This window comes from Sphaerodactylus townsendi, linkage group LG06 (genome assembly GCF_021028975.2).
Source record: "Sphaerodactylus townsendi isolate TG3544 linkage group LG06, MPM_Stown_v2.3, whole genome shotgun sequence".
In the NCBI taxonomy this organism is placed as follows: Eukaryota; Metazoa; Chordata; class Lepidosauria; order Squamata; family Sphaerodactylidae; genus Sphaerodactylus; species Sphaerodactylus townsendi.
In genome coordinates, this window is record NC_059430.1 from 1331238 (window position 1) to 1354242 (window position 23005).

Genomic DNA, 23005 nt, shown 5'->3' on the forward strand with positions numbered 1-23005 from the left:
TTTGTCTGCCACAGAACTCAGCATTCCAGAACTTTTTTGTTGTAAAATGCTGCACCTGGTCCTAGTGCCTACCTAGCCCTCCTTTCTCCATTCACTTAAAAGTTTGATATAGTTGTTCAATGAATTATAAATGCTCTTGTATCAAAGTATCATGTTCAGTAATGTATCAAATAATAGTTTTGACAAAGGCAGTGGGTAAAAATGAATAATTCTCATATTCTTTCAGGACTATATTCTAATACAGAGAACTGAGAAAAGGCAGAACTACTCAACACCTTCTTTGCCTCGGTCTTCTCTCAAAAGGAAAACTGCTCAGCTAGGGGGAAATGGAACAAAAGCTGCAATGGGGGAAATTCAGTACAGAAGAGGTAGTACAGAATTCCTGGCTACTTTAAATGAATTCAAACCTCCAGGGCCCTTCCTAGTCTCAATCTCATTCTGATATCTTGGTTACGTTCTCCATTCTATTAGCCCATTATGCATAAAACGCTTACCTCGTGTCTCTCAGCTGTGCAGTGGGGCTGTAGTCTCCTCATATTTCTCTGTTTACATGTGAGGAGCCATTCTCTGCCTGCCCCGCAACTAGCTTGCTGGTCTCAGTGGTCCTCAGTTTTTCCTTGTTCTCCTAACTCTGCCCATCCAGACTCCCATTATCTTGGACGTGCTATTTTAAAGGAGGTGGTGCCAGGGAAGAGGGGAAAGCTGGCAATTGGCAAGCAGCTATTCCTCCAGAGGCACACCAAGCAGTAGATTGTCCCCATGTGCCTAGTGCGTGTGATGCTGGAGCCCTTCTTGTCTGTGGAGGCTCAGGCCACACATACAGCCAGACTAGTTTTGTTCCATCTCCACCAGCATAGAGTTTTGGCCCCTTTACCTGTCTCACTCAGATCTAGCCACAGTGATCCATACACTTGGCTAGATTACTGTAACTCACTCTACGCTGGCCTGCCTGAGACTGCTCTGGAACTCCAGCTGGTCCAGAATGCAGTGAGTGACAGCAACTATATTATATATAGTTGTCAAGGTTTGGTGCCAACCTTCAAGGCCTTGAGCAGTCCGAGACTTATATTTTTGGGACCAGATCTCCCCATACTGCCCACAGAGGACTCTGGTCCTCTGACAGCAACTTGCTGGTGGTCCTCAGCCCCAAAGATATACACCTGGCTTCCACCAGAGCCAGGCCTTTTCTGGCCCTGCTTCCTACCTGGTGGAATGCCTTGCTGGGACGTTAACCAGTTCTGGACAGCATGTAAAACTGAACTGTTCCACCAGGCTCACCACTAAGGCCATATGAGATTTGTTGAGATCTGCTGGCCCCTTGATTGTTCCCCCCTCTTAGGTGTTAGGCAATATTGATTTATCACCATTTGGAGAAAGTGACTATTGAGTGTTTTAAAGATGTTATGAACGTTACATCATGTGTTTTAATAGGTGTGCTAGACACCCTGAGCAGGATAGCAACTTGAATTAAATGATGGTTATGAAGGCTGCCATTGAACTGAGAGGCAAATTGCCCAGGTTTGCTCTTGGTGATCAGTCTTGAACTCCCCATGGAGAAGGCGGCGGCAGCAAGCCTTGCCTGTTCTTGAAACAGGACCTGTGCTAAAAATCCTTTGGGGTTAAGTATCAGTGCTGAGAGTGGGCAGTAAAACCAAGGCTCCTACGCTGAGCAGTAAAATGAAGCTCAGTAGATCTCACGCCTCTTCGTTGTCTCAGAACAGCCGGAGGCAAAAGGAAGAGGAGTTTGGCTTTATACCCTGCTTTTCTCAACCATAAGGAGTCTAAATACATTTTAAAGCCGCAGTCGGCACAAACCTGAGAGGCCACACTTGAGCCATAACAACAAAGTGAAAAATTCAGAAATATTTCTTCTTTAAATGTAGTTTATTTTTCACTAGAATGAACACTGATGAAAGAAATCTCAGCCTCAAGAATGAGGTGAGGAAAACACACAACAGCAATGGAGATCCTCTCTTTGCAGTGGCAAAAAGAGAACGGAGGGAGTAGCATGTGGTTGTTTTGGCAGGAAAGCGCCAGAGGGAAGGGTGGTGGTCCAGGTCTACTGGAAAGCTTTCGAAAGCGTTTCTGCAGCTGGCCGGTGCATGAGCGCTCTCCATGTGAGATGGCACAGAAGCCACAGATGATGATCCAGGGCTAACTGAAGTGAAAAATAGAATCATAGAGTTAGAGGAGACTGGAAAGGCCATCGAGTCCAACTCCCTGCCAGGCAGGAACACACAATCAAAGCACTCCTGACAGATGGCCGTCCAGCCTCTTAAAAAACCTCCTGAGGAGGAGACTCCACCACCCTCCAAGGCAGTCAATGCCAGCCCTGACAGTCAGAAAGTTTTTCCTGATGTTTAGGTGGAATCTCTTTCCCTGCACCTTGAATCCTTTACTCCGTGCACTAGTCTGTGGAGCAGTAGAAAATAAGCTTCCTTCAAATACTTCAGCATGGCTATCATGTCACACCCCTTAACCTTCTCTTCTCCAGACTAAACATCCCCAATTCCCTCAGCTGCTCCTCATAGGGCATGGCTCTCAGACTTTTTACCATTTTAGTCGCTCATCTCTGGACCTGTTCCAGCTTGTCAATGTCCTTCTTGAATTGTGGTGCCCAGAACTGGACACAGCAGGCGAGGTCTGACCCATGGAGAATAGAGTGGTACTGCTGTTGTCCACAAAATAGTCTTGATAGAGCTTAGACTCCGTACAGTATTGCTCCCAGCTTCGCTGATTAACACACATCCCCCCCCCCACCACATTAAGGTGTGTGTCCAAAAGGGAGTCTTTACTCATACAGTAGCTGAATTGTAGACTTCACTGCCAATGGGACAGTGGTGCTACAAGCAGAGATAGCTTTAACAGAGGGTTAGACAGGTTCACAGAGAATAGATCCATGAACCTCCATGTTCAGAGGCAGTGAGCTCCTGACAACCCAGTGCTTGGAGACAACAGGGCCTTTCCACCCTGTTTGCTGACCTCACAAGGGAACCAGTTGGCCATTGTACGAGACCCAATGTTGGATTAGATGGACCAGCAGTCTGATGTAGCAAAGGTTGTTTACGTTTCTAAGGGGTGAGGCTGAAATCCATGGGCCGAGTATTTTCAGCATGTCTCCAGAGCTCAATGGTTGCATGCCCTGAATCAGTGCTAGGGCAAGATTCCGTGCAAAGTCATTACAACGGACAGTATTCTCTTATCAACATAAGATTCATGGATAAATGTTTATTTTGAGTCAACATCTCCCCTTCCTTCAGAAGGAAAGTTTTTCTTAACACAAATGCAAACACAGGTGACCACACGTGCCAGCTGCCGGGGGACGGGGCGGGACTCTGTCTGGTGTGTTTCCTTCTGGCCCTCCGCAGCATAAACTGGATGTGGCTTGCTAGGAGCGATCCAACTGACTGTCAACCGTTTCCTTTCCTTGTTCCACTGTCAGCACACACCACACACAGCTGCTATGGCACATGTCAAGTAAGGGGTGGAAGAGGGGGGAGGAAACTTAAGCTGAGATCCCCAAACAAGGAAGTGCTCAGCTCTGCTCTCAAGCGCACCTGCAGACTGCCCTCTCCCCAGCCTCCAGGCTTCATGCACGCTCTCCTCCTCCCATTTCCCAGATGAATGAGAAAACTCAGGGAAGAAAAAGCAAACACCCCAACAGTGCCCCCGCCCCACAGAGGCCTCCTGCTGTCAGCGGCAAAGGCTAAGGCAGATGATGGTTACAAATCTGGCAGCTATTCAGCGACACCCCCAGGGACTTCATGTGGTTTTGAGCCTGCCCCAAACATCCCAAGTTAGTGGAGCCCTCCTAGTCGGAGGGGGACTCTGGAAACGATGGTCTCAGAATCGGTCTGACCTTCCCCACCCCTCGTTGCTCATACAAATTATATTATTGCCTTTCTTCCTTCTGCCGGAGGCAAAATCATGCCAGACACAAGTCTCGACACACACTGGACAGGCATGCCAGGAATACCATTAGAGCACCTTGCTTGAATCCTAACCTCCACCTGTGAAAAGGTATCCAGGTCTACTTCCAAACTGAAGAGCGCATTGCTCGAGCCTACAGTGCCCCAAAACAACCAGCATGACAAGCATGTTCCATCCATGGGGCTGCTACGTCACCAGTTTTTGACCCACACACCAATGCAGCCATCATGAATTTGGCCACAGCCACTCTGTCGATCCTCTTGACAGCTTCTAATACCACTGATCACAGAATCCTTCTGGACGGCCTTTCTGGGCTAAGATCAAGTAGCATTGCTCCGTGGCAGCTCCAGTCCTACCTGGAGGGCAGGTGTCGAGTGGGGGTGCTGTGGGAGTGCTGCTCAGCCCTGTGGCCTGTGGGGTTCTGCAAGACCCACCTCAGCCCCTGTGGGCCTGTGCTGTTTAACATATGAATATGTGGGGTGAGGTCATCAGGAAAGCTGGACCGATCTGTGGCTGACATTCAACACCACCTTACACTTCCAGCTGATCTGACAGGCTGCACTTCTAAGTGTCTCCTAATCCGCTCACATTTAATGTCACTGACTCCTGTACTGCCCAGAAGCTCCTTCGTCTGAGAATATAAGTACCTCGTAGCATTTTTGTTCAGTGCAGTTGCTTGTTTGAATGCAAGCTCAATCTGGGCCCCTCAGCAAGACCCAAGAAATGCTTCTATGGCCCAGCCTCCTTGGGATGAGAAGTGCAGCCTCCTGCCGCCTCTCCCTTCCCTTTGGGCTCCCCGTGGGACAGGTCTGGGCCACCCAAGAGGCCCGCCCACCAGCTGCAGCCACTCTTGCTCCCAGGGAAACAACGGGGCTCGCCTTGGGGCACTCCAGTGTCCCCCCACCCACGCCTTTAACATGCCAGCAGGAGGATGCAACTGAGGCCCCAGCATGGCGGGCCCCTCACAGCTGCTCCCACTTCTAAAACTGGAAAACATGGCTACGTGGCGCGCAGGACAATCCAGAGGAAGGAAATGCCAAATGTCCTGGCTGCGGGCCCACCTAGCCCAGCACTGCCAAGCCCAGCGAGTTCCTCCCCAGCCCCTGCTACCCAGGGGTACACTGCCTCTGACACGGAAGCTCCATGGCCAGCCACTGGCAGGCCTCGCTAATTGCCATACAGATGGTGTCGCCTGGAGGACAAATACGGTCCCTCTTCACTGACATCAAGAAACCCCACATCTGAGCACGATGGGTGAAAAGAAACCTTTTCTCCCTGACCACACCCTCCCACGTGCTCTTCGTGGCCTCTCTCTAGCTAAACAGCACGCTTCACCTCGGATGAAGGGACAGCACCCATTTGGATCTGCCCTCTTCTGGGACCTTTTCTCAGAGGCGTCAGAGGCGGGAGGGGCCTGCTGCATCGTCATATAATGCTGTGATTTATAATACTGGCTGTGGAAGGCCCAAGGCTCCCCCTCAAGAAAAAGCCAAGTCTGCGGGAGGGCACTCAGCTTTGCGGCTGTGGTTTCTCTACCTTGGGCACCCGGGGGAGGGGGCGGCGGCTAACAAGCGAGTCCAGGGAACACCCCCCGCAGCTGCCAGCCCTTGCTGCCTCTCCCAAGCCTGGACAGTCACTCTGGACACACTTTCTGTGCAGGACAAGAGATGTCACCATCATACAGTGTAAGGAAGCATTCCTAGAAGGGGGGGGGGCAGGCCAGACTTCCACGCTGCACTTCCTCAGCCAGCCCAGAAGCCACATTAGCACAGAGCTTTATTTCCCCACAGCGACCAGTGGGCCTCCACGGCAGCATGGCCTCAGCCAGTGCTTCCAAACAGGAGGGTGGCCGGTGGCCTCCTGCAGCACGGCTGGGCCGAAGAGGTTGCCCAAGGCAGGCCCGTCGAGGGTGGCCGGAGAGGACACTGTCCCGGAGCGATTACGGCTGCCAGTCCCAGCCGGCCTCGTGCCAGGGCCCTCTGGGGGCAGCCTCTGCCCTTCTGCAGAGTCCTTGCAGCAGGAAGGGGCCGTCTATGGCACCATCTCCTCCAACTTCCAGCCCGGACCAGATACAAAGTGCAAAGTGCTGCAGTTCCAGCATTCATTACAAACTTAAGAAAATAAAATAAACCAAAAGAACCTAAAGACACGTTGCCCCCCGCAGCAGCAGCAGCTGTCTCCTCTATTCCTTGCATCCTCAAAGGTCCAGGGCCTGGAACGTCAGCTGCAGGGCAGGGCTGGGCATTGGGCTGCTGCAAACCCACACAGTGGGACCAGAAGGTGCCGCCTTCAGGTGACTCACTCCGGAGGTCCTTGCCCGGCCCCACCCTCTGTCTGCCTCATCTTTGATAAGGCGTTATTGCCACACAAAAGGGGGCCAAGTGCTGTCCGTCCAGAACTGCCACCCGTGATGCTGGGCTCTGTTCCAGTTGCAGCCTGCCACCTTTCTGAAGAGAAGGTCCTCCTTCAGGGCTGGGGGGAACTGCTGCCACACACCCGCGCTGCAGGACTGCCAGACAGGGTCCTGGTGCAGCATCAGCGTCTCGGCTCTCTCAGCAAGGCAGCAGTCGGTGAAAGGCAGTTCAATGTCTGGAAAGGGCCGGCAGCTCCACCAAGCTCACAACCTCCAAGCCTTGTCGCTTTGTCACGCGGGGCCATTCAGGGCGGCTTCTGATTCAGGCAGGAGATCCTTTTTCCTACAGAAACGTTGAACAGAGAGAGATGGTCTTTATCACATCATCTTCACCTGCAAGTGACAGCACACGGCTGCATTGCAGAAGCGAGGGGAAAGATCCTGCTTGAGGGCTCCTTGTCAAGATACGCCCACCTACTGTTCGATCTCCCAAGGACCGTGGTCACATGTTCCTTTGTACATTCCGGACAGCCCCTCCCCCATCCTTTGCTCCTTCCCACTCCACATCCGCCCTTCCTCCAGTATTCAGCATATTATTTGACTCATTTAAACCCCACCTCTCTCCCCAATGGGGAGCCAAACCAGCTGACACCATTCTGTTATTCTCCCAACAACCCTGTGAGGTAGATTGGGCTGAGATTTGTGTTCCTTATTGTATTCTTCATCAGTCAAACTGGACTTCCATTTTCTAAAAGACATTTTCTTTTTTCTGATAATTTCCTCAACCTCCCTTGTTAACCCTGGCGGCTTTCTTTTGGACTAGGCGCTGCCTTTCCTAACCTGCGGAACACATTCCAGCTGAGCTTTTATTATTGTGTTTTTAAATAACCTCCAAGCATCTTGGACAGTTTTGACTCTCTTGATTTTCCTTTTCAGTTTCCTGTGCACTATCCCCCTCATCTTTGAGAAATTTCCCATACCGTGGGGAATTTAACTTCTGACTAGTAGTTACCTCTAAGCTCATGTATAGAGATACTGAATCTGACAGCCTTTGTGTGTTTGTGGTACCAGCTCAACAACACTAGGCAGGCACCCGCTGAGGTGATGCTGCGGCCACAACACAGGCTGCAAGTTCACTCCTCCATTGCTCTGTGCTTTGCTGTGGGTGGCTCATGATGTGGCGATCTGGTGAAGGTGCAGAGCCAGCACACAGCACAGACGCGTAGCCCTCATGCACCCGCTTTAAAAAGCAGCCAAGTTTGCAGCTATGGTGAAGAGACGATTTTCTGTGTGGCTGCTGTCAGGGGGTTGTATCTGGTGGTTGAGATGCATTCCTAACCCAATGTAACTGCCACAAGATATATTTATTTATTTATTTATATTTTAGACTTATAGGCCGCCTCTTCCCCGAGGGGCTCGAGGCGGCTCCCAACATGGCTGTTCTCCAACAGCAACTCAAACAACATAACATAACTTAACACATTTAAAATTCCAGCAGCAATCACACACAATTCCAGCAGCAATCACACACAATATATGTAACTACCTCGCTATGAGATATATGTAACCAGCCTGCTACATCTTATCGCTGCTATTCTGGGACATTCTTTGCTTGATCTTTGCTTTACGGCTTCGGAAGTCATGTAAATAACTAGGCTTTCCCCTGACACACTAGTCCCACGGGAAACAGGGTTGTTTCCACTTTCCTGTGGGGGTAGGATGCCAGGTGGCTCTATCTCTATCTATCGCCGACCTCGGGGCGCCTCGGCTCCAAACTATCTCTTTCTCACATTCCTTGGGGAAAAGGGAGGGGGGGATCAACACTGTAATAAAACGGGTAGCAAAAGCCAGGTCCCCCAGAACTGGCTTTGCCAAGCTGGGTGCCTCGATGCCGATCAATAAACACTACTGATACAGAGTCCGTTTATTGCTTCAAGGTTCGAGACCTGACAGCTGCATGTGAAAATGTGTGGGGAAAAATCAGACATTGTTCGGCTCCAAATGACCGAGCCCATGGCTCAAAATAGAGGCCCCGCCCTACCTCTCACCTGTCTCTTCGGGCCTCTGTGGTGGTTGATGCCTGTAGGGGGTCAGCGCAAGACTGGGGCTTGCAGGACTCGGTCTCCAGGATGGTCAGCTTGTCAGCAGCCAGGGAGTCAGCAGCGCTGTGTGGGGAGAACCGAAGCTCTGGTTAAATCGACAACAGAGAGGCTGCGACACCTTTCCAGGGAGGAGGACAAGAAATGCCACTCTTCCAGCTGGCAACTGCATGTCCCACTCATCTGAGGCACAACTATGGACCAGCGAGGGCAGAAGGACATCACACACCTGGGCACCGAGAGCACAAAAAAAGCCGCTTGGCGCACAAGAAGCATTTTAGCTCCAGGTTGAACAAGCCCACGACACCACCCCCTCACCTTCAAAGAAGGGGAGTTCACCACAGCCGGCCATTCAAGGCTGCCCAACCAACAGCACAACTCACCCGGGCCATCAACTGGAGAACCAAAGCACAGGTTTGGCAAGGCACCTCTCCTACCCCCCACCCCACCCCCACGTTCGGAGCTGCTACTATAGATCTGTAAAACCCTGCACAGGGACGGGGGGGAGGGAGGGAGAGGCAGGGAAGTGGTCCAGCCCACAGGCCCAGCACCTTGTTCCCTCCTCCATGCCTCCACTGAGGCAGGCAACTCCAGTGGAAACATCTGTGGAAACTCCCCACCCCAGCACCATGGGGGTCCATTCAGCCCTCATCAGAAAACCGCTTGGTCTGTAGCAATGGGCTACGTGGAACCAAGGGGGACACTGCAAGACGGCTGCCTCCGTCAGCCCCTTGTGAGCTTTCTAGCGGCATCTGACCGGCCTCTGTGCAAAACAGGATGCCAGCCAGCAAGGACTTCTTCTGCAGCTACGAGGGGCTTCGGTCAAAGAGGTGCACAGGATTTGGAGGCACTGTGAGGGCAAAGATTTCAACAGCCTCCCACGAGGCAGAAGTAAACTGGAAAAAAGGGGACTGTCCTCTAAAAGAAGACCCTCTCTATGGCTTCTTCCAGAATGAGCAGACAACCCCACCACGTGGTCAGAGCGCTGGAAGAGGATCTGGAGGCCCAGCTTCCAATCCCTCCTCTGCCAGGAAAGCCAGCTGGATGGCCTGGGGCCTGCCGCTCTCTCAGCCGAACCTGCATCACAGCCTGGTCGTGAGGATACGGGGAAGGAGAGGAAAACAACGTCAGCCACTTTGGTTCCCCAGAAGGAGGGAGGGAGGGAGGGAGGGAGGGAGGCAGGCAGGCAGGCAGGCAGGCAGGCAGGCAGGCAGGCAGGCAGGCAGGCAGTTGCATGAAATAAGGAAACTTCAGGAGAGCTGATTTGGGTAGCTTTACTAGGGAGGATTCCATGTCTAGAAAATCGGCCAGAGAAAGGAATCCCCCCCACCCCCACCCCAAGAGCAGTGGCTATTCTTAAAGGTAAACCGAGTATGCCAATCACAAAGAAAAAAAGGCGATGCCCTCAGAAGGCCCTGTGACTGCATCAAGAGCTCAACAGTGAAATCAAACTCCAAGAGATGAGGATGACCAAGGAATGGAAGGAGAGATGGTGTGTTTGGGGCGGCTCCAGCTGAAGAGTAGCCTGGACTGGGGGGGCCAGTGCCGGGGGGGCTCCAGCTCAAGGACCATGAGGCCAGATACATTCAAAGGAAGAGAAAGAAAGCGACAGGCTCGGTGCTCAGTGATGAGGGGGAAATGTCCACAGGTGACAAGGAGAGCCCCGCCCTCTGTCTTGCCCACATCTTCTCCCAAAGGAAGACCTGTGCTGCCGAGCACAGATCAGCACTCAACAGCGAAGGCAGAGCTATCCTCCATCTGAGTTCAGGCGCTTGCAGGCAGATGAGTGCCACCATAAAGTACTTGCTGACAAATCATGGCCTTTCCATTAGTCAAGGCAAAATTAGATTCATCTCGATTTATGTCTTTAAGAAGAATTAGGACTAATAAAAGGAAACACTTCTTCATGCAACGTGTGATTGGTGTTTGGAATATGCTGCCACAGGAGGTGGTGATGGCCACTGACCTGGATAACTTTAAAAGGGGCTTGGACAGATTTATGGAGAAGTCGATCTATGGCTACCCATCTTGATCCTCCTTGATCTGAGGTTGCAAATGCCTTAGCAGACCAGGTGCTCAGGAGCAGCAGCAGCAGCAGCAGGCCATTGCTTTCACCTCCTGCAGGTGAGCTCCCAAAGGCACCTGGTGAGCCACTGCGAGTAGCAGAATGCTGGACTAGATTCCACCATTCATTGTTCCACCATTGTTCCACTACCAAAGAGATTTCCTGCTAACAATCTTCAGGATTATAGACCAGTGGCACTCACCCCCATCATCATGAAGTGTTTTGAAAAACTGGTCCATAGGCATATTAGTTCTTGCCTTCCAGATACATTTGATAAACATCAGTTCGCATATCGGACTAATAGATCTACGGAGGGCATGCCATTTACCCATTAGCCTCCCACACAGCTTTGGCAGCATCTGGAACAGCAGGGGAATTATGTCGCGAATGCTCTTTGCGGACTTTAGATTCCATGCGGCTTTAATATAATCTCGCCACAAAGACTGGTGACAAAAGAACTTTTAGTGGATCTTGGACTCACACATTCCAATCTGTTTTATTGGATTAGGGACTTGCTTCTTGTCTGGAGCGGCTCCCAGAAGGGTTAGACTGGGAAATCGGGTTTCCTCAGTTCTTACTCTAAATAACCGAGGAACGCATACAGGGCTGTGTGTTGAGGTCCTTTACACTGTTCACCCTTTTATACATATGATTGTACTCCCTGTCTATCATAGTAACACCATTATCAAATTTGCTGATGACACAACTTGGTGGTGGGGGGAACTCATCTCTGGAGGATGAATCTGCCCTATCGGAATAAAGAAGTGGACCGACTGCTCTCCATGGTGCAGGGAAAATAACCTGGTTCTTAACACTAACAAGACAAAGGAGCTCATAGTGGACTATACAGAAGGGAATAGCTCAGAAATTCAGCCCTATGACTATAAATGGAGATCAAGAAGTGGAAGCGGGTGGCTAGTTTTAAATTTCTGGGCGTTATGATTAAAGAGGATTTGACCTGGGAGTACAGACTGCAGCGGTGGTTAAAGAAAGCCCAGCAAAGACTGTACTATCTGAGACTTTTAAGGAAGCAGCTGTAACTGGATGGAAAACTCCTGAGTGTCCCTTTTACAGCTGTGCTATAGAGAGTGTCCTAACCTACTGCATCTGTGTATGTGGTTCTCCAGTTGCACAGTATGAGCCGAATAGGAAGAGAGCTCCCAAAGGGTGATCACCACTGCACAAAAGGATTATCGGCTGCCCTCTCCCCTCCTTGGAAGAAATCTATAATGCCGAAGCCTAAATAAAGCCCAAAATATTCTGAGGGACCCGTCTCATCCAGCACACTCTCTTTTTTAAACTGCTACCATCTGGCAAACGATACAGGGCCCTCAGAACTAGGACAAAGAGGCTTAGAGACAGCTTCTACTCTAGAGCTGTGGCTATGCTAAACTCCGCTGCTTCATATTGATGTATTTGGGGCTGTGTAGGGATGGGTGGAGGATGATGATGTATGAGTCTGAAATTGTGTGCATCGAGGAATGCTGCTGTAAATTTCGTTGTGCATGCACAATGACAATAAAAAAATGCTTAAAAATGCTTAATGCTTAGATGCACTCTGGCCTGATCCAGCAGGCTCTTTCTTTTGTTCACTTCTCCGGCTGAACAAATCCAGGTCCTTCAACCTGTCTTCATAGGATCTGGCCTCCAGATCGCTCACATCAGGAATATGCAGCCTCCTCTCCTGTTCTCTGCCCTATGGAACTCATATGGTGAACCCCTCCCTCCCTCAAGCCTTCTCTGTTCAGTCAAACAATGTGACTGCCACAACCAGAAGCCCAGCCAGGGGATGCTACGGACTCTAATACAGAATTAAAAACTCCATTTTAAAATAAACATTTTAAAATACATCAATGAACATATAAACTATACATACAATGGACAACAACAACCATTCGAAACCCCACATACACTCATGCACAAAAAAAGAGAGAGAGATTCTCTGGACCAACATATACGCAACACGTCTCTACCACGAGACCATCATATTCAATGAACAAATTGGCTGGTGGTCAGTCTCCGATGGAGGTGGTAGTCTTGACCCGGGATGAATTCAATACTTTCGACTAAAAAGTCTTCAGCCACTCACATCATTCTGGTACAAGTTGTATATTGGAATAGAATCCATCCCGGGTCAATACTACCACCTTCATCGGAGATTGGCCACCAGCCAATTTGTTCACCTCACAACCGTGCGCAATCCATTGAATATGATGTTCTTGTGGTAGAGATGTGTTGTGTATACGATAGTCCAGAAGAATGCCTCTCTCTCTAACACAATGCCTTGTGCATGAATATATGTCGGGGATTCAAATTCCAATATTGTCCATTCGCTACTGTATAGTTTACCCCTTGTCGTTCACTGATGTATTTTAAAATGTTTATATTAAAATGGAGTTTTCAATTCTGCATTAGAGCCAGACAGGGGATTTGCTGTTTATGATTGGTGCTATGGACTCTCGCAGAAAAGCAGTCACACCCCCAAGTCATTTCTCACTGGTAGGCACGGCCCTGAACAGCTGGAGGGGCTCTGAATAGCACCAGGCTAAGCAGCTCAGGACCTGGCGGAACTGGGATGAGAGCGGACCTCAGCATCCCATGACAGAGAGCAGGCCAATGACAAACCCCAAAGCAGCGTGGCAGTGACGCCCCCTCAGCTGCACGCTCCATCCCTCGCAGAGCAGCTTCTGCTCAGCCAGCACACGACAAATGCCAAGGAACCGTTTCCATGTTCATCGCTGGCTCTCAGGTAAGGCCCTTTCATTTGAAAGCAAAGCAACGGAAAAATCCCAAAGCAGCGTAAGGGTTTGACGGGCTGTGTGGCCGTGGTCTGGTGGATCTTGTTCCTAACGTTTCGCCTGCATCTGTGGCTGGCATCTTCAGAGGTGCATCACAGAGAGAAGTCTGTTATACTGCACCTCTGAAGATGCCAGCCACAACCTCTGCAAAGCGAGAATTTCAAGAACCAAGATCTGAACTCCAGACCATAACCACACAGCTCCGAAGAAAACCTTTCAACAACAGTTGAATCTGGCCGTGAAAGCCTTCGACAATACAAAAAACTAAACATTTCATGGACTTTTTTTCAGGGTTCCCCCAAATTTTCCAATTGAAAAGATCTCAGGAAAAATGGGAGAGGGGACAAACACACACACACACTCCCCCTCCCCCGCTTTCACATCTCTAGAGATGGTGCAGGGCATGTATCGCAGCAGCAGAGAATAGTTGAAGAAGAGGAGGAGGAGGGTGCTCTCCTCTTGGAACAACGGTCCAGTGCATCTAAATAATACAATCCGGTGGCATTTTGATTTCCCTGATGGTACTGGGAGACTTATTCTGTCAAATGCCCACGGCCACAACATTTCTCGCGTTGTTTGCAGAGTTGTGTCCTCTCTCAAAAAGGAGAAGGGATAGCCAGGAGGTGAGAGCACACCCGGGGGGGGTGGGGGGGTGTTAAGCGATCACGTGCTGATATAATCCTCCCTTTTCCTAGGATATTTGATGTTTTATACAGATGTGTATGTTGGACTTTAGTAGGACTGATCTAGTAAATGTAAAGGGATGATGGGAAAGATTCCATGGGGAGGAGCACTGGAGCAGAAAGGGAAGTTCATTTTAAATGTAAGCTGCAGTGGGGCTCCAGCTATTTGTTTATGTGAGAAGGAAGTGGAAAGGGCAGGAAAGGACAGTTCTACCACCGGTGGAAAAACTAAGAGGCCACTTGATGGAGGCTAAAGCAGAGGCAGAGAGGTTTCAGGGCCTGTTGTGCCCCACTCTTCTGGGGCTGCAGTGTGCAAGGTTTGGGTTGGTAGGCGAATATGAATACAGAGACCGTTCATGAGCATCTGGATGCTTTGGACGAGAACCACTCGCCTGGGTGTCTACCCAAGAGCGCCTCAAGAACTAGCTGGGGAGTTGGCCCAGCCGCCATCCATGATCACCAGGGTCTCCTGGGGGTTTGGTGTTGTTCCAGATGACTGGAGAAGGACGACGGTTTTCCTGAATCTCAAGAAGGGGAAAGACGGTGATCCAGGGAACCATCGGTCAGTCATGTTTAACCTCCGTCCCAGAGAAATTCTTGGAGCAGATTTTAAAAGGGCTGATGCGTAACCATCTAGAGCATAACCTGGTGATAAGAAAAGTCAGCCTGGATTTGTCTCTAACAGTTCTTGTTAGGCTAATCTCATTTCCTTTTTTGATGAGGTTAACGGGTTTGATAGATTGTGGGGATGCCACGGATATTGAATAAGAACACAAGAAAGAGCCTGCTGGATCAGACTATCTAGTCCAGCACTCTGCTACTCGCAGTGGCCCACCAGGTGCCTTTGGGAGCTCACGTGCAGGAGGTGAAAGCAATGGCCTTCTGCTGCTGCTGCTCCCAAGCATCTGGTCTGCTAAGGCATTTGCAATCTCAGATCAAGGAGGATCAAGATTGGGAGCCATAGATCGACTTCTCCTCCATCAATCTGTCCAAGCCCTTTTTAAAGCTATCCAGGTTAGTGGCCATCACCACCTCCTGTGGCAGCATATTCCAAACACCAATCACACGTTGCGTGAAGAAGTGTTTCCTTTTATTAGTCCTAATTCTTCCCCCCAGCATTTTCAATGGATGCCCCCTGGTTCTAGTATTGTGAGAAAGAGAGAAAAGTTTCTCTGTCGACATTTTCTACCCCATGCAAAATTTTATAGACTTCAATCATATCCCCTGTCTCCTACAGTCCCTCAATCATCCTCGCTGCCCTTCTCTGCGCTTCTTCTATCTTTGGGTTTGAATATTTTCTATCTTTGAATATTTTTATTTTAGTGAGGCATCTGTAATGTTCCTCATGATGTTCTTCTGATCAGCAAATTGAAGGGCTGTAGATTAAATTTTAGGATGGATAGGGGTACGCACAATTGGTTGGATAATTACATCCAAAGAGTGGTAGTTAATGTCCCCCTGGTATAATTGGAGGGCAGTAGCTAATGAGGAGCAGAGGGCTCGGTTTTGGGCCCTGTGCTTTGTAATATCAACAGCCTAGATGAGGATGTGAAGGGGCTACTTCATAAATGTATAGTTGATGCCAAATTGGGCAGTGTAGCGAATACTAAAATGCAATCAGACCTGGATGCCCTGGAAAATGAGCTCATGTGTGAACAAGAAGTTTAATGGTTTAATGTAAATTCAATTTAATGCAAGGTTTTGCATCTATGTACTTGAAAGTGTGCCCTGGCATGGATAGCACAGGCTGGCCAGATCTCATTAGATCTCAGAGGCTAAGCAGGGCTGGCCTGGTGAGTATTTGGATGGGAGACCTCCCAGAAACTCCAGGGCGGCCGCTGTGCACAGGGAGGTGACGGCAAACCAACTTGGTTAGTCTCTTGCCTTGAAATCTCAATGGAGTTACCATAAGTTGGCGATGATTTGATGGCACTTTACACACTCACGCACAAACCAGATGAAGACTATTCTTCTGGGACGTGGAATGTATGAATGGGATCTCGGGGGTTTGGTGGACTGCAAACTGAGTATGAGTAGCAAGTGTAGCGCAGCAACAAAGAAGGCAAATTCAATCTTAAGATGGTTATCAACACAGGCGAGGATCTAGGACACAAAATGTGCCGTCCTGGGTCTAGTTCTGGAAGCCTTTTTATTGGAAGGATAGAACATCTGGAGCGGGTGCAGAGGGGAGGGATGGGGACAATTAAGAGTTTAGAGACTAAAAGGCTGTGTGAACTGGGCATGTTCAGCCGGGAGAAGAGGAGGCTGAGGAGGGACACGATCACTCTTGGAAAGCTTCGGAGGTCTGTAACGGAGGTGAGGGTCCGGGGCTATTTCAGCTGGAAGTGCAGGTTAAGATTTGTAGTAACAGCTTAAATCACAGGAGGGGAAATATTGGTGGAATAGCAGGAAGAACCTGTTAAGTATCAGGGTGGTCCAGTGGTGGAACTGGATGCTGGGGGATGCTGCAGGCTCTCCCTACTTGGAAGTGTTGAAGAGGAAGTTGGACATGTATTTGCCACGGATGTCTTCCGTCATCCTACGTGGTACAGGGGGCTGGCATGGATGGCAGCCACAGAACCGCAGCCGCAGCTGAAGAGGTGGGTATCCAACACCAGATACCCCCGATCACTTCCTCCTCTGATGAATACCAAGCACTGGCCCTTCCAGAGTCTGGCTTGGGCTGCTGGCTACACTCTGCAAAGATGGGAACAAGCAAGCCCTGCTGGCCCCTGGCCTGCTGTAGTCTGCTGGGGTGGGGGGTGGGGGGGGGAACGGGTAGCATCTCAAAACTTCCCAGTCACCCCCCCCCCCAGAACCAGACGTGCAGGTCTGGCAGCACAGGCTTAGGAGACAAACATGCTGCCCAGTGACTGCACTGGGAGTGTGAAAAAGGGAAGGAAGCGAGAGCGGCAACTCCCTCGGCCACTAGCATGGCCCACGCTGGACACTGATGCTCTCCCACCCACACACACACACGCGCGGCCAACGGCAAGGCTGCCTCCCTCCAACGGGAGACCCTTCTGTTTTCCACAGCAATTAAACCCCAAACTCAGATAGGATCAGCTAGTAAGAGTCAACTATTCACATCCTCCAACAAAGGTGCTCTTCTTTGACAGACACCTCATCTCAGCAGAACCGGGGGGGGGGGGTTTGGGGGCACCCTCATTGCCCCCCAGGAGCTTCTGAACACTCCAGCCAGTCTCTGGGAAACCTCCGGAAGATTTCACACCACGCGCAGCAGAAAGCGCAGCCATCGCTGGCCGAGGGGGCTGCCTGCTCTGCCTTGAGAGGCAAAACGACTGTTCTCCTTGAAACCTCCCCCTCCCCCAACCGGGTTCCAACGAAGCTCCATATCTGGTCACAGCATCTTTTCAGAACGATCCGTGATCCTCGAGGCCGAGGTCTCGAGCGTGGCACTCTCACCGGGGGGGGGGGGGGGAGGGAGGAGACTCTGGAACATGAACGGGCAGCCACGGTCCTCCTCCTCCTCCTCCCCCCACAAACAGCCTTCCGGCCTGGCACAGGACAGTCCCTGCTGGCCACGGGCCATCCTAGCTGGAGCCTGCCTCTCCCGCCTGGGGCCAAGGCCCTCCGCACCTGGTGAGCACAGCCTCCTCAGCCTGAGCATCCACCGTCAGCTGGGTGATTTCCTGGCCTGAACCTGTGCTGAGCGTCTCTGTGACAACCTCCGCTTTCTCCTCCTCCTCTTCCTCGCTGTCTGAGCTGCCAGATGAGCTGCTGTCCGAGGCCACCAGAGGCGCCTTCCGAGCCAGGCAGACGTTCCAGGCACACGGGGAGGCAGCGCTGACTGGCACAGGGAGAAAAGCACGTTATGTCCTCCACAGGGGACCAGTTCACACATAGAAAGGCTTCTCTGGGCCTAGGACTCCCCTCCGCTGAGAAGGGGCCCTGCTGGAATCTTCTCTGGCACTCAGACACCTCTCAACCGAACAGCCCGCGCGTGTTGTGCGAGGACTTCACACTGCCAGACCACCCCTTCTAGAAGATGGCAACCCCCACACCTCTGCACTGGAGCTGTGGGGAGGGGGAGGGGGAGGGAGGGCTACAACACTCCCTGTGTGTCTGTGGGGTCCTTGTCCTGAACCTGTTGCTGAACTAGAGATCATCAGGAAGTTCAGGACTCCCCAGGGCTGCGTTGGGGGTGGGGTGGAAACAGGACCCTGAACTCCGCAGAGATGCTGCTCTTCGGCACCACTTCCTCTTCTCCTTCTTCCAGCCTCTCTGCCGGCCTCCTCACCTCCTGATCCCTGCCTCCCAACTGGCCCCTCCCACCACCTGACCTGGATAGAACAGATCTGACAGATCTTCATTCTGACTTGCATCGGATGAAGTGAGCTTTGACTGAGGGAGACTTACGCCCTGGAGGTTTTTTGTTGGTCTCTGTGGTGCTACTGGATCCCAATGTTGATGTCCCCCAACCCCCGTGGTCCAGAGATGAGGAGTCCTCCCTACAAGGGAGAGCTGCGTAGTCAGCATCAGGCAAGGGTAGAGCAAGGCTCTGATGACCCAGAGATACCCAAAGGCTTCCTGCTGGTGGGCAGACAGGGCTGCATCCCTGATTGGCTCTCGTGGCCCTTTCCCTGCATGTCCAGGACGATTCCACTCCAGACCGGCCAGGGACCCTGGAAGACTTTTTGTGCCGTCTTCTGGGCCTGGAGCAGGGGTCACCGGGGGCACGAGGATGTGAATTTCTGCACTGTGCAGGAGGGCTGGACTAGATGACCCTGGTGGTCCCTTCCAGCTCTGTGTTTCCATAATGCTCGGATGGTGGCTGATGCCTTTGCCATGGCTCAGAACGGACATTTCCTCCAGGGCACTGCAGGGAAGCCTGGCGCCATTTTCCTTTCCTGCTACGAAGACTGATGCTGCCTCCAAAGCATTTATCATTTCTTCATGGGACTTAGGAATTGATCTCTGCACCATGTAAACTGACCATCGTTACAGGATAAGTCTCCTGCAGTGACGCCCCTAGAGGCTAGGAAAGAGCGGAGGGGGCAGGGGCAGCAGCCTGCCAAGGCAGCAAGGAAGGAGAGGCATTCCCAGGAAGTCTTCCCGTTGCCCTGCCTCCTCCACCAGAAGAGCAGTGCCCCAGTGAGTTCTCAGCCCACCTCCCCCTCCAGCCACCAGCTTCCCTGGGGTTTGGACCCCGCCTCTTTCCTGAAAGGTTCAGGGGACCCCCACTTACAGTTCTTGTCTTGGCTCTGCTTGGGGCTCGCTTCCAAGTCACTGCTGCTCTCTGTGTCCACAGGAGAACTGCACCTGGGGCCTGCTTCGGAGCTGGAAGGGAAAGGGCACCTCAGCCTCGATCCAAGGGTCTCTGTCAAGCCCTGCCAGCACGGTGGCTGTGGGGAAGCAGCCCATGCGTGCCCCGGGGGAGGCTGCACGAGCCCCAGTGCAGATCTGGCCACACAAAGCGTTTGGGGGAAAGCACAACATGGGGGCTCTGAGGTAGGGGCCAGCTGGTGAAAGACGACCTTTTGTTCCACCTTCCAGGCGCCACAGCCAATCCCTGCCTACAGGGGGAGCATCCTAATTCCCAGATATCAGCTAGTGGAAGGTCGTGGAAGGTCTGGGGGGTGGGGTAGGGGGGCAGGGGAGTTTGGGGGTTGAGAAAGGCACTCAGTGCCCCAGGTAGGACCTGGCCAGTCCTAAGGGATGAGGAGATACAGGGCTTCACAGAGAAAGAGCAGGGCTAGATGTCCCAGGTTAAACCAAGTGGGTGATCTTACAGAGACAGGAGGTTAGGTTTGGGGTCTGGGGTCAGGGTAAGAGCCAGAAGGAAGCTAGCTTGCCCCCCCCACCCCCCCGGCCAAGTCCTAAGGTCAACTGGAGCGGGGGAACTGGGGATGGAGCCAATCGAGCCCAACCTTCTGGGCTTCCCCTCTTGGGTGAAGGGCAGCAAACTCCTCTGAGCTCCGGGGCCAAGGTAGGAGCCAGAAGGAAGCTAGCCTGGCCCCCAGGGCAAAGCAGTGAGTCATTTGAGGGGGAGGGAGACATAATGCAATACGACAAGACTTGAGAAGGAACTGCCATCCAACTAAGCTGCAAATACACCCTTCAGTTATACTGTATGGCAAAAAAAACCAACACCACAACTTTTACCCTTCTTTGGAAGTAACAATACATTTGTAGTTTTGTTAAATTAAAAATGCCTGCATGAGTCACCAGTGAGGAGAGAGGAAGAATAATTTACCTCAGGAAGCAGAAGTTGCTCTCCCCTGATCTACAATTTACCTCAGTGCATTACATAAGAACATAAGAACAAGCCAGCTGGATCAGACCAGAGTCCATCTAGTCCAGCTCTCTGCTACTCGCAGTGGCCCACCAGGTGCCTTTGGGAGCTCACAGGCAGGAGGTGAAAGCAAGGGCCTTCTGTGGCTGTTGCTCCCGATCACCTGGTCTGTTAAGGCATTTGCAATCTGCTTCCCCACATAACCATCAGTATATATAATCAGCAGGTTTATTGCACATGGACATTCTTCAGTAATTGCTAAGGGGAAAGGCCCCATTAAGGGACCACCCAAAACTTCACTTCCATCAGCCATCGGAATCACAAACTGAGGTCTAGGATAGGAAGGGAATAGTAATCGACACAAGAACTCCCAGTGACGGATCAGAGAACATTTTCACGCCGGACTCGACTCCCCTACTTGGAACAACACAAGTACAATTCTGTCAAGAGACCTTCAAGAGAGAGACCCAGAAGACAAGTCCGCAGCAAAGAAGGAAGCATGTAAGGAAGCCATTCAACCCACAGCTGAGTCTGTGCTTAGGCTCCACAGGCTGCCATGTTTTCCTCCACGCAAGAAAAGAAAAACAGTTCCCACTTATCTCAAACAGGAAGTCATGTGAAGAAACACAGTATGTGGATGGGCAGAACACAGGCCTAATTGGCAAGACGTTTACTGAGAACAGCAGCAGCTGGAAGAGCTGCAGCAATGCGCCCCACAAATCATTGCTGATCTACGATTGCGTTCTCATCACAAAGTGCATATTCAGGAATAGCTGGGATTACTTGCACAGAGAGAAACATGCACTACGTGGAAAAAAGCAAAGTCAACAAGTAAAAAGGCTTCTGCAGAGACCTGGCACGTGAACACAAAGGACGGTCCACACGAGGGACTCTCCTCCTCAGACCTGTATTCCTCGGAACTTCTTTTCCTTTTACGTCAAATCAATCTCTGTGCTTCCCCTTGGGCAGAGCAGCCCTGGAAGCCCAAACCTCAGGAAAACCCACTGATACAGACGTGACTTTCCAAGGCCATCCAGGGAAGGACTGCAATGCAACACCTGTACAGTCCTTCTCAAGCAATGGCATCATTAGGAGAACACCCTGCTCTCAGGGAGGGATCTACACTTGGGCCAGGCCTGCTTCATAAGAACATAAGAAAGAACCTGCTGGATCAGACCAGAGCCCATCTAGTCCAGCACTCTGCTCCTCGTAGTGGCCCACCAGGTGCCTTTGGGAGCTCACAGGCAGGAGGTGAGAGCAACAGCCTTCTGCTGCTGCGGCTGCTCCCTAGCACCTGGTCTGCTAAGGCATTTGCAATCGCAGATCAAGGAGGATCAAGATTGGTAGCCATACATCGACTTCTCCTCCATAAATCTGTCCAAGCCCCTTTTTAAAGCTATCCAGGTTAGTGGTCATCACCACCTCCTGTGGCAGCAGATTCCAAACACCAATCACACGTTGCGTGAAGAAGTGTTTCCTTTTATTAGTCCTAATTCTTCCCCCCAGCATTTTCAATGGATGCCCCCTGGTTCTAGCATTGTGTGAGAGAGAAAAATCTCTCTCTGTCCACATTTTCTACCCCATGCATAATTTTATAGACTTCAATCATATCCCCCCTCAGATGTCTCCTCTCCAGACTAAAGAGTCCCAAACGCTGCAGCCTCTCCTCATAAGGGAGGTGCTCCAGTCCCTCAATCATCCTCGGTGCCCTTCTCTGCACTGTCTCCATCTCTTTGTTTGTTGATGGATGCTCTGGGGGTGGGGCAGGGCAGCAAAGGTACCCAGGTTCCAGCTGACACCACATCACTCAGAATGGTGAAATTTCCCATTTTCTGAAAAGCTCTTTCCAGACGATGCAACCAACTTAACTGAGCAGCACATGAAATTCAGTAGGATAGTTACATATATTGCATGGCGTGACTAGCCACAAAAGCTACAAATGGAACCTTTAGAACCCCTTTCATTATTCAAAGGATGGACTTTTCTCATCATGCCCAGTTTACGAGTTCTCCGGCAGTCAAGTCTGGCCCCAGGCAAGAGGCAAAGAAGACCTCTAGTTGACAGAGCAGTTCTAATGGCCATACACGTGCTGCCATCACTACTTCAAGGCTTCAGAAAAGAGCAATGGGTGCCCTCTGACCCACTTACCAACAAAACGGCTGGAAGTCTGCAAACTTGGCCCATCCTCTCTCCTCTGAAGCCTTGAGGTCCGAGGCAGCGGAGTCCCACACACTGGAGCCGACATCCATGGCCACGCATGAAGCTGCAGGCTCGCCACTGACCGGTTCAAACACAGCTGTCCACTCGGATCCTGGAGAAACACAAAGGACAGCAGTGCTCTGAGTCTGCACCCATCCTTGAGCAGCGTGTTGGCCAAGGGAGCAGGACAGAGGGACACAAGGAAATGCCACTGGGAGGGAAGGGGAAGTGTTGGCCACAGGTCACTCCCTGCTGAGACGTATGAACGCCACGTGCCCAGGCCTGACCCCCGGCCCGAGAGTTGCGATGCTTGCCAGGGGCAAAAACTGCAGGCATTGTATGCTGGATCCCAAAGCTGATCAGACTTACAGATGGGAAACCAACACCACGGCCACGAACACCCTTGTCAGCATCAAGGCTGATTGTGAAGCCCTGGGGGGGAGAGGGGGATCTGACAGGACCGGGGGCGCAGGGGGCACGCTCTTGCATCCTTCCCATCAGAGGAAGAGGAACACAATGGGAACAGAAGCTAAGGAAGGTGAACCCCTGGCTGCCTCTGTGGGGCCAGCAGGAGCCATGTGGAATCCAGGGGCTGGGGTTTCTGAATGACAACCTACTTCCA

The 23005-nt window shown here is 51.4% G+C and overlaps 1 protein-coding gene across 5 annotated transcripts in view; it reads right to left on the bottom strand.

Moving 5' to 3' along the window:
* Positions 1-3213: 3213 nt before the first annotated feature.
* The window catches only part of PPP6R2 (protein phosphatase 6 regulatory subunit 2), a 73946-nt gene continuing 54154 nt past the window's right edge, over positions 3214-23005 (bottom strand). For 3 of the 5 annotated variants that reach the window (XM_048499449.1, XM_048499448.1, XM_048499452.1), the window contains 5 exons: positions 22333-22495; positions 19138-19229; positions 17529-17739; positions 8332-8448; positions 3214-6626 (listed from right to left, as the gene is read on the bottom strand). In XM_048499449.1, coding sequence (XP_048355406.1) covers positions 6575-6626; positions 8332-8448; positions 17529-17739; positions 19138-19229; positions 22333-22495 — 635 coding nt within the window. In that variant the 3' untranslated portion in view covers positions 3214-6574. Of the gene's footprint in view, positions 6627-8330; positions 8449-17528; positions 17740-19137; positions 19230-22332; positions 22496-23005 lie in introns of those variants that run through there. The other 2 variants (XM_048499450.1, XM_048499451.1) reach the window with 2 other exon arrangements.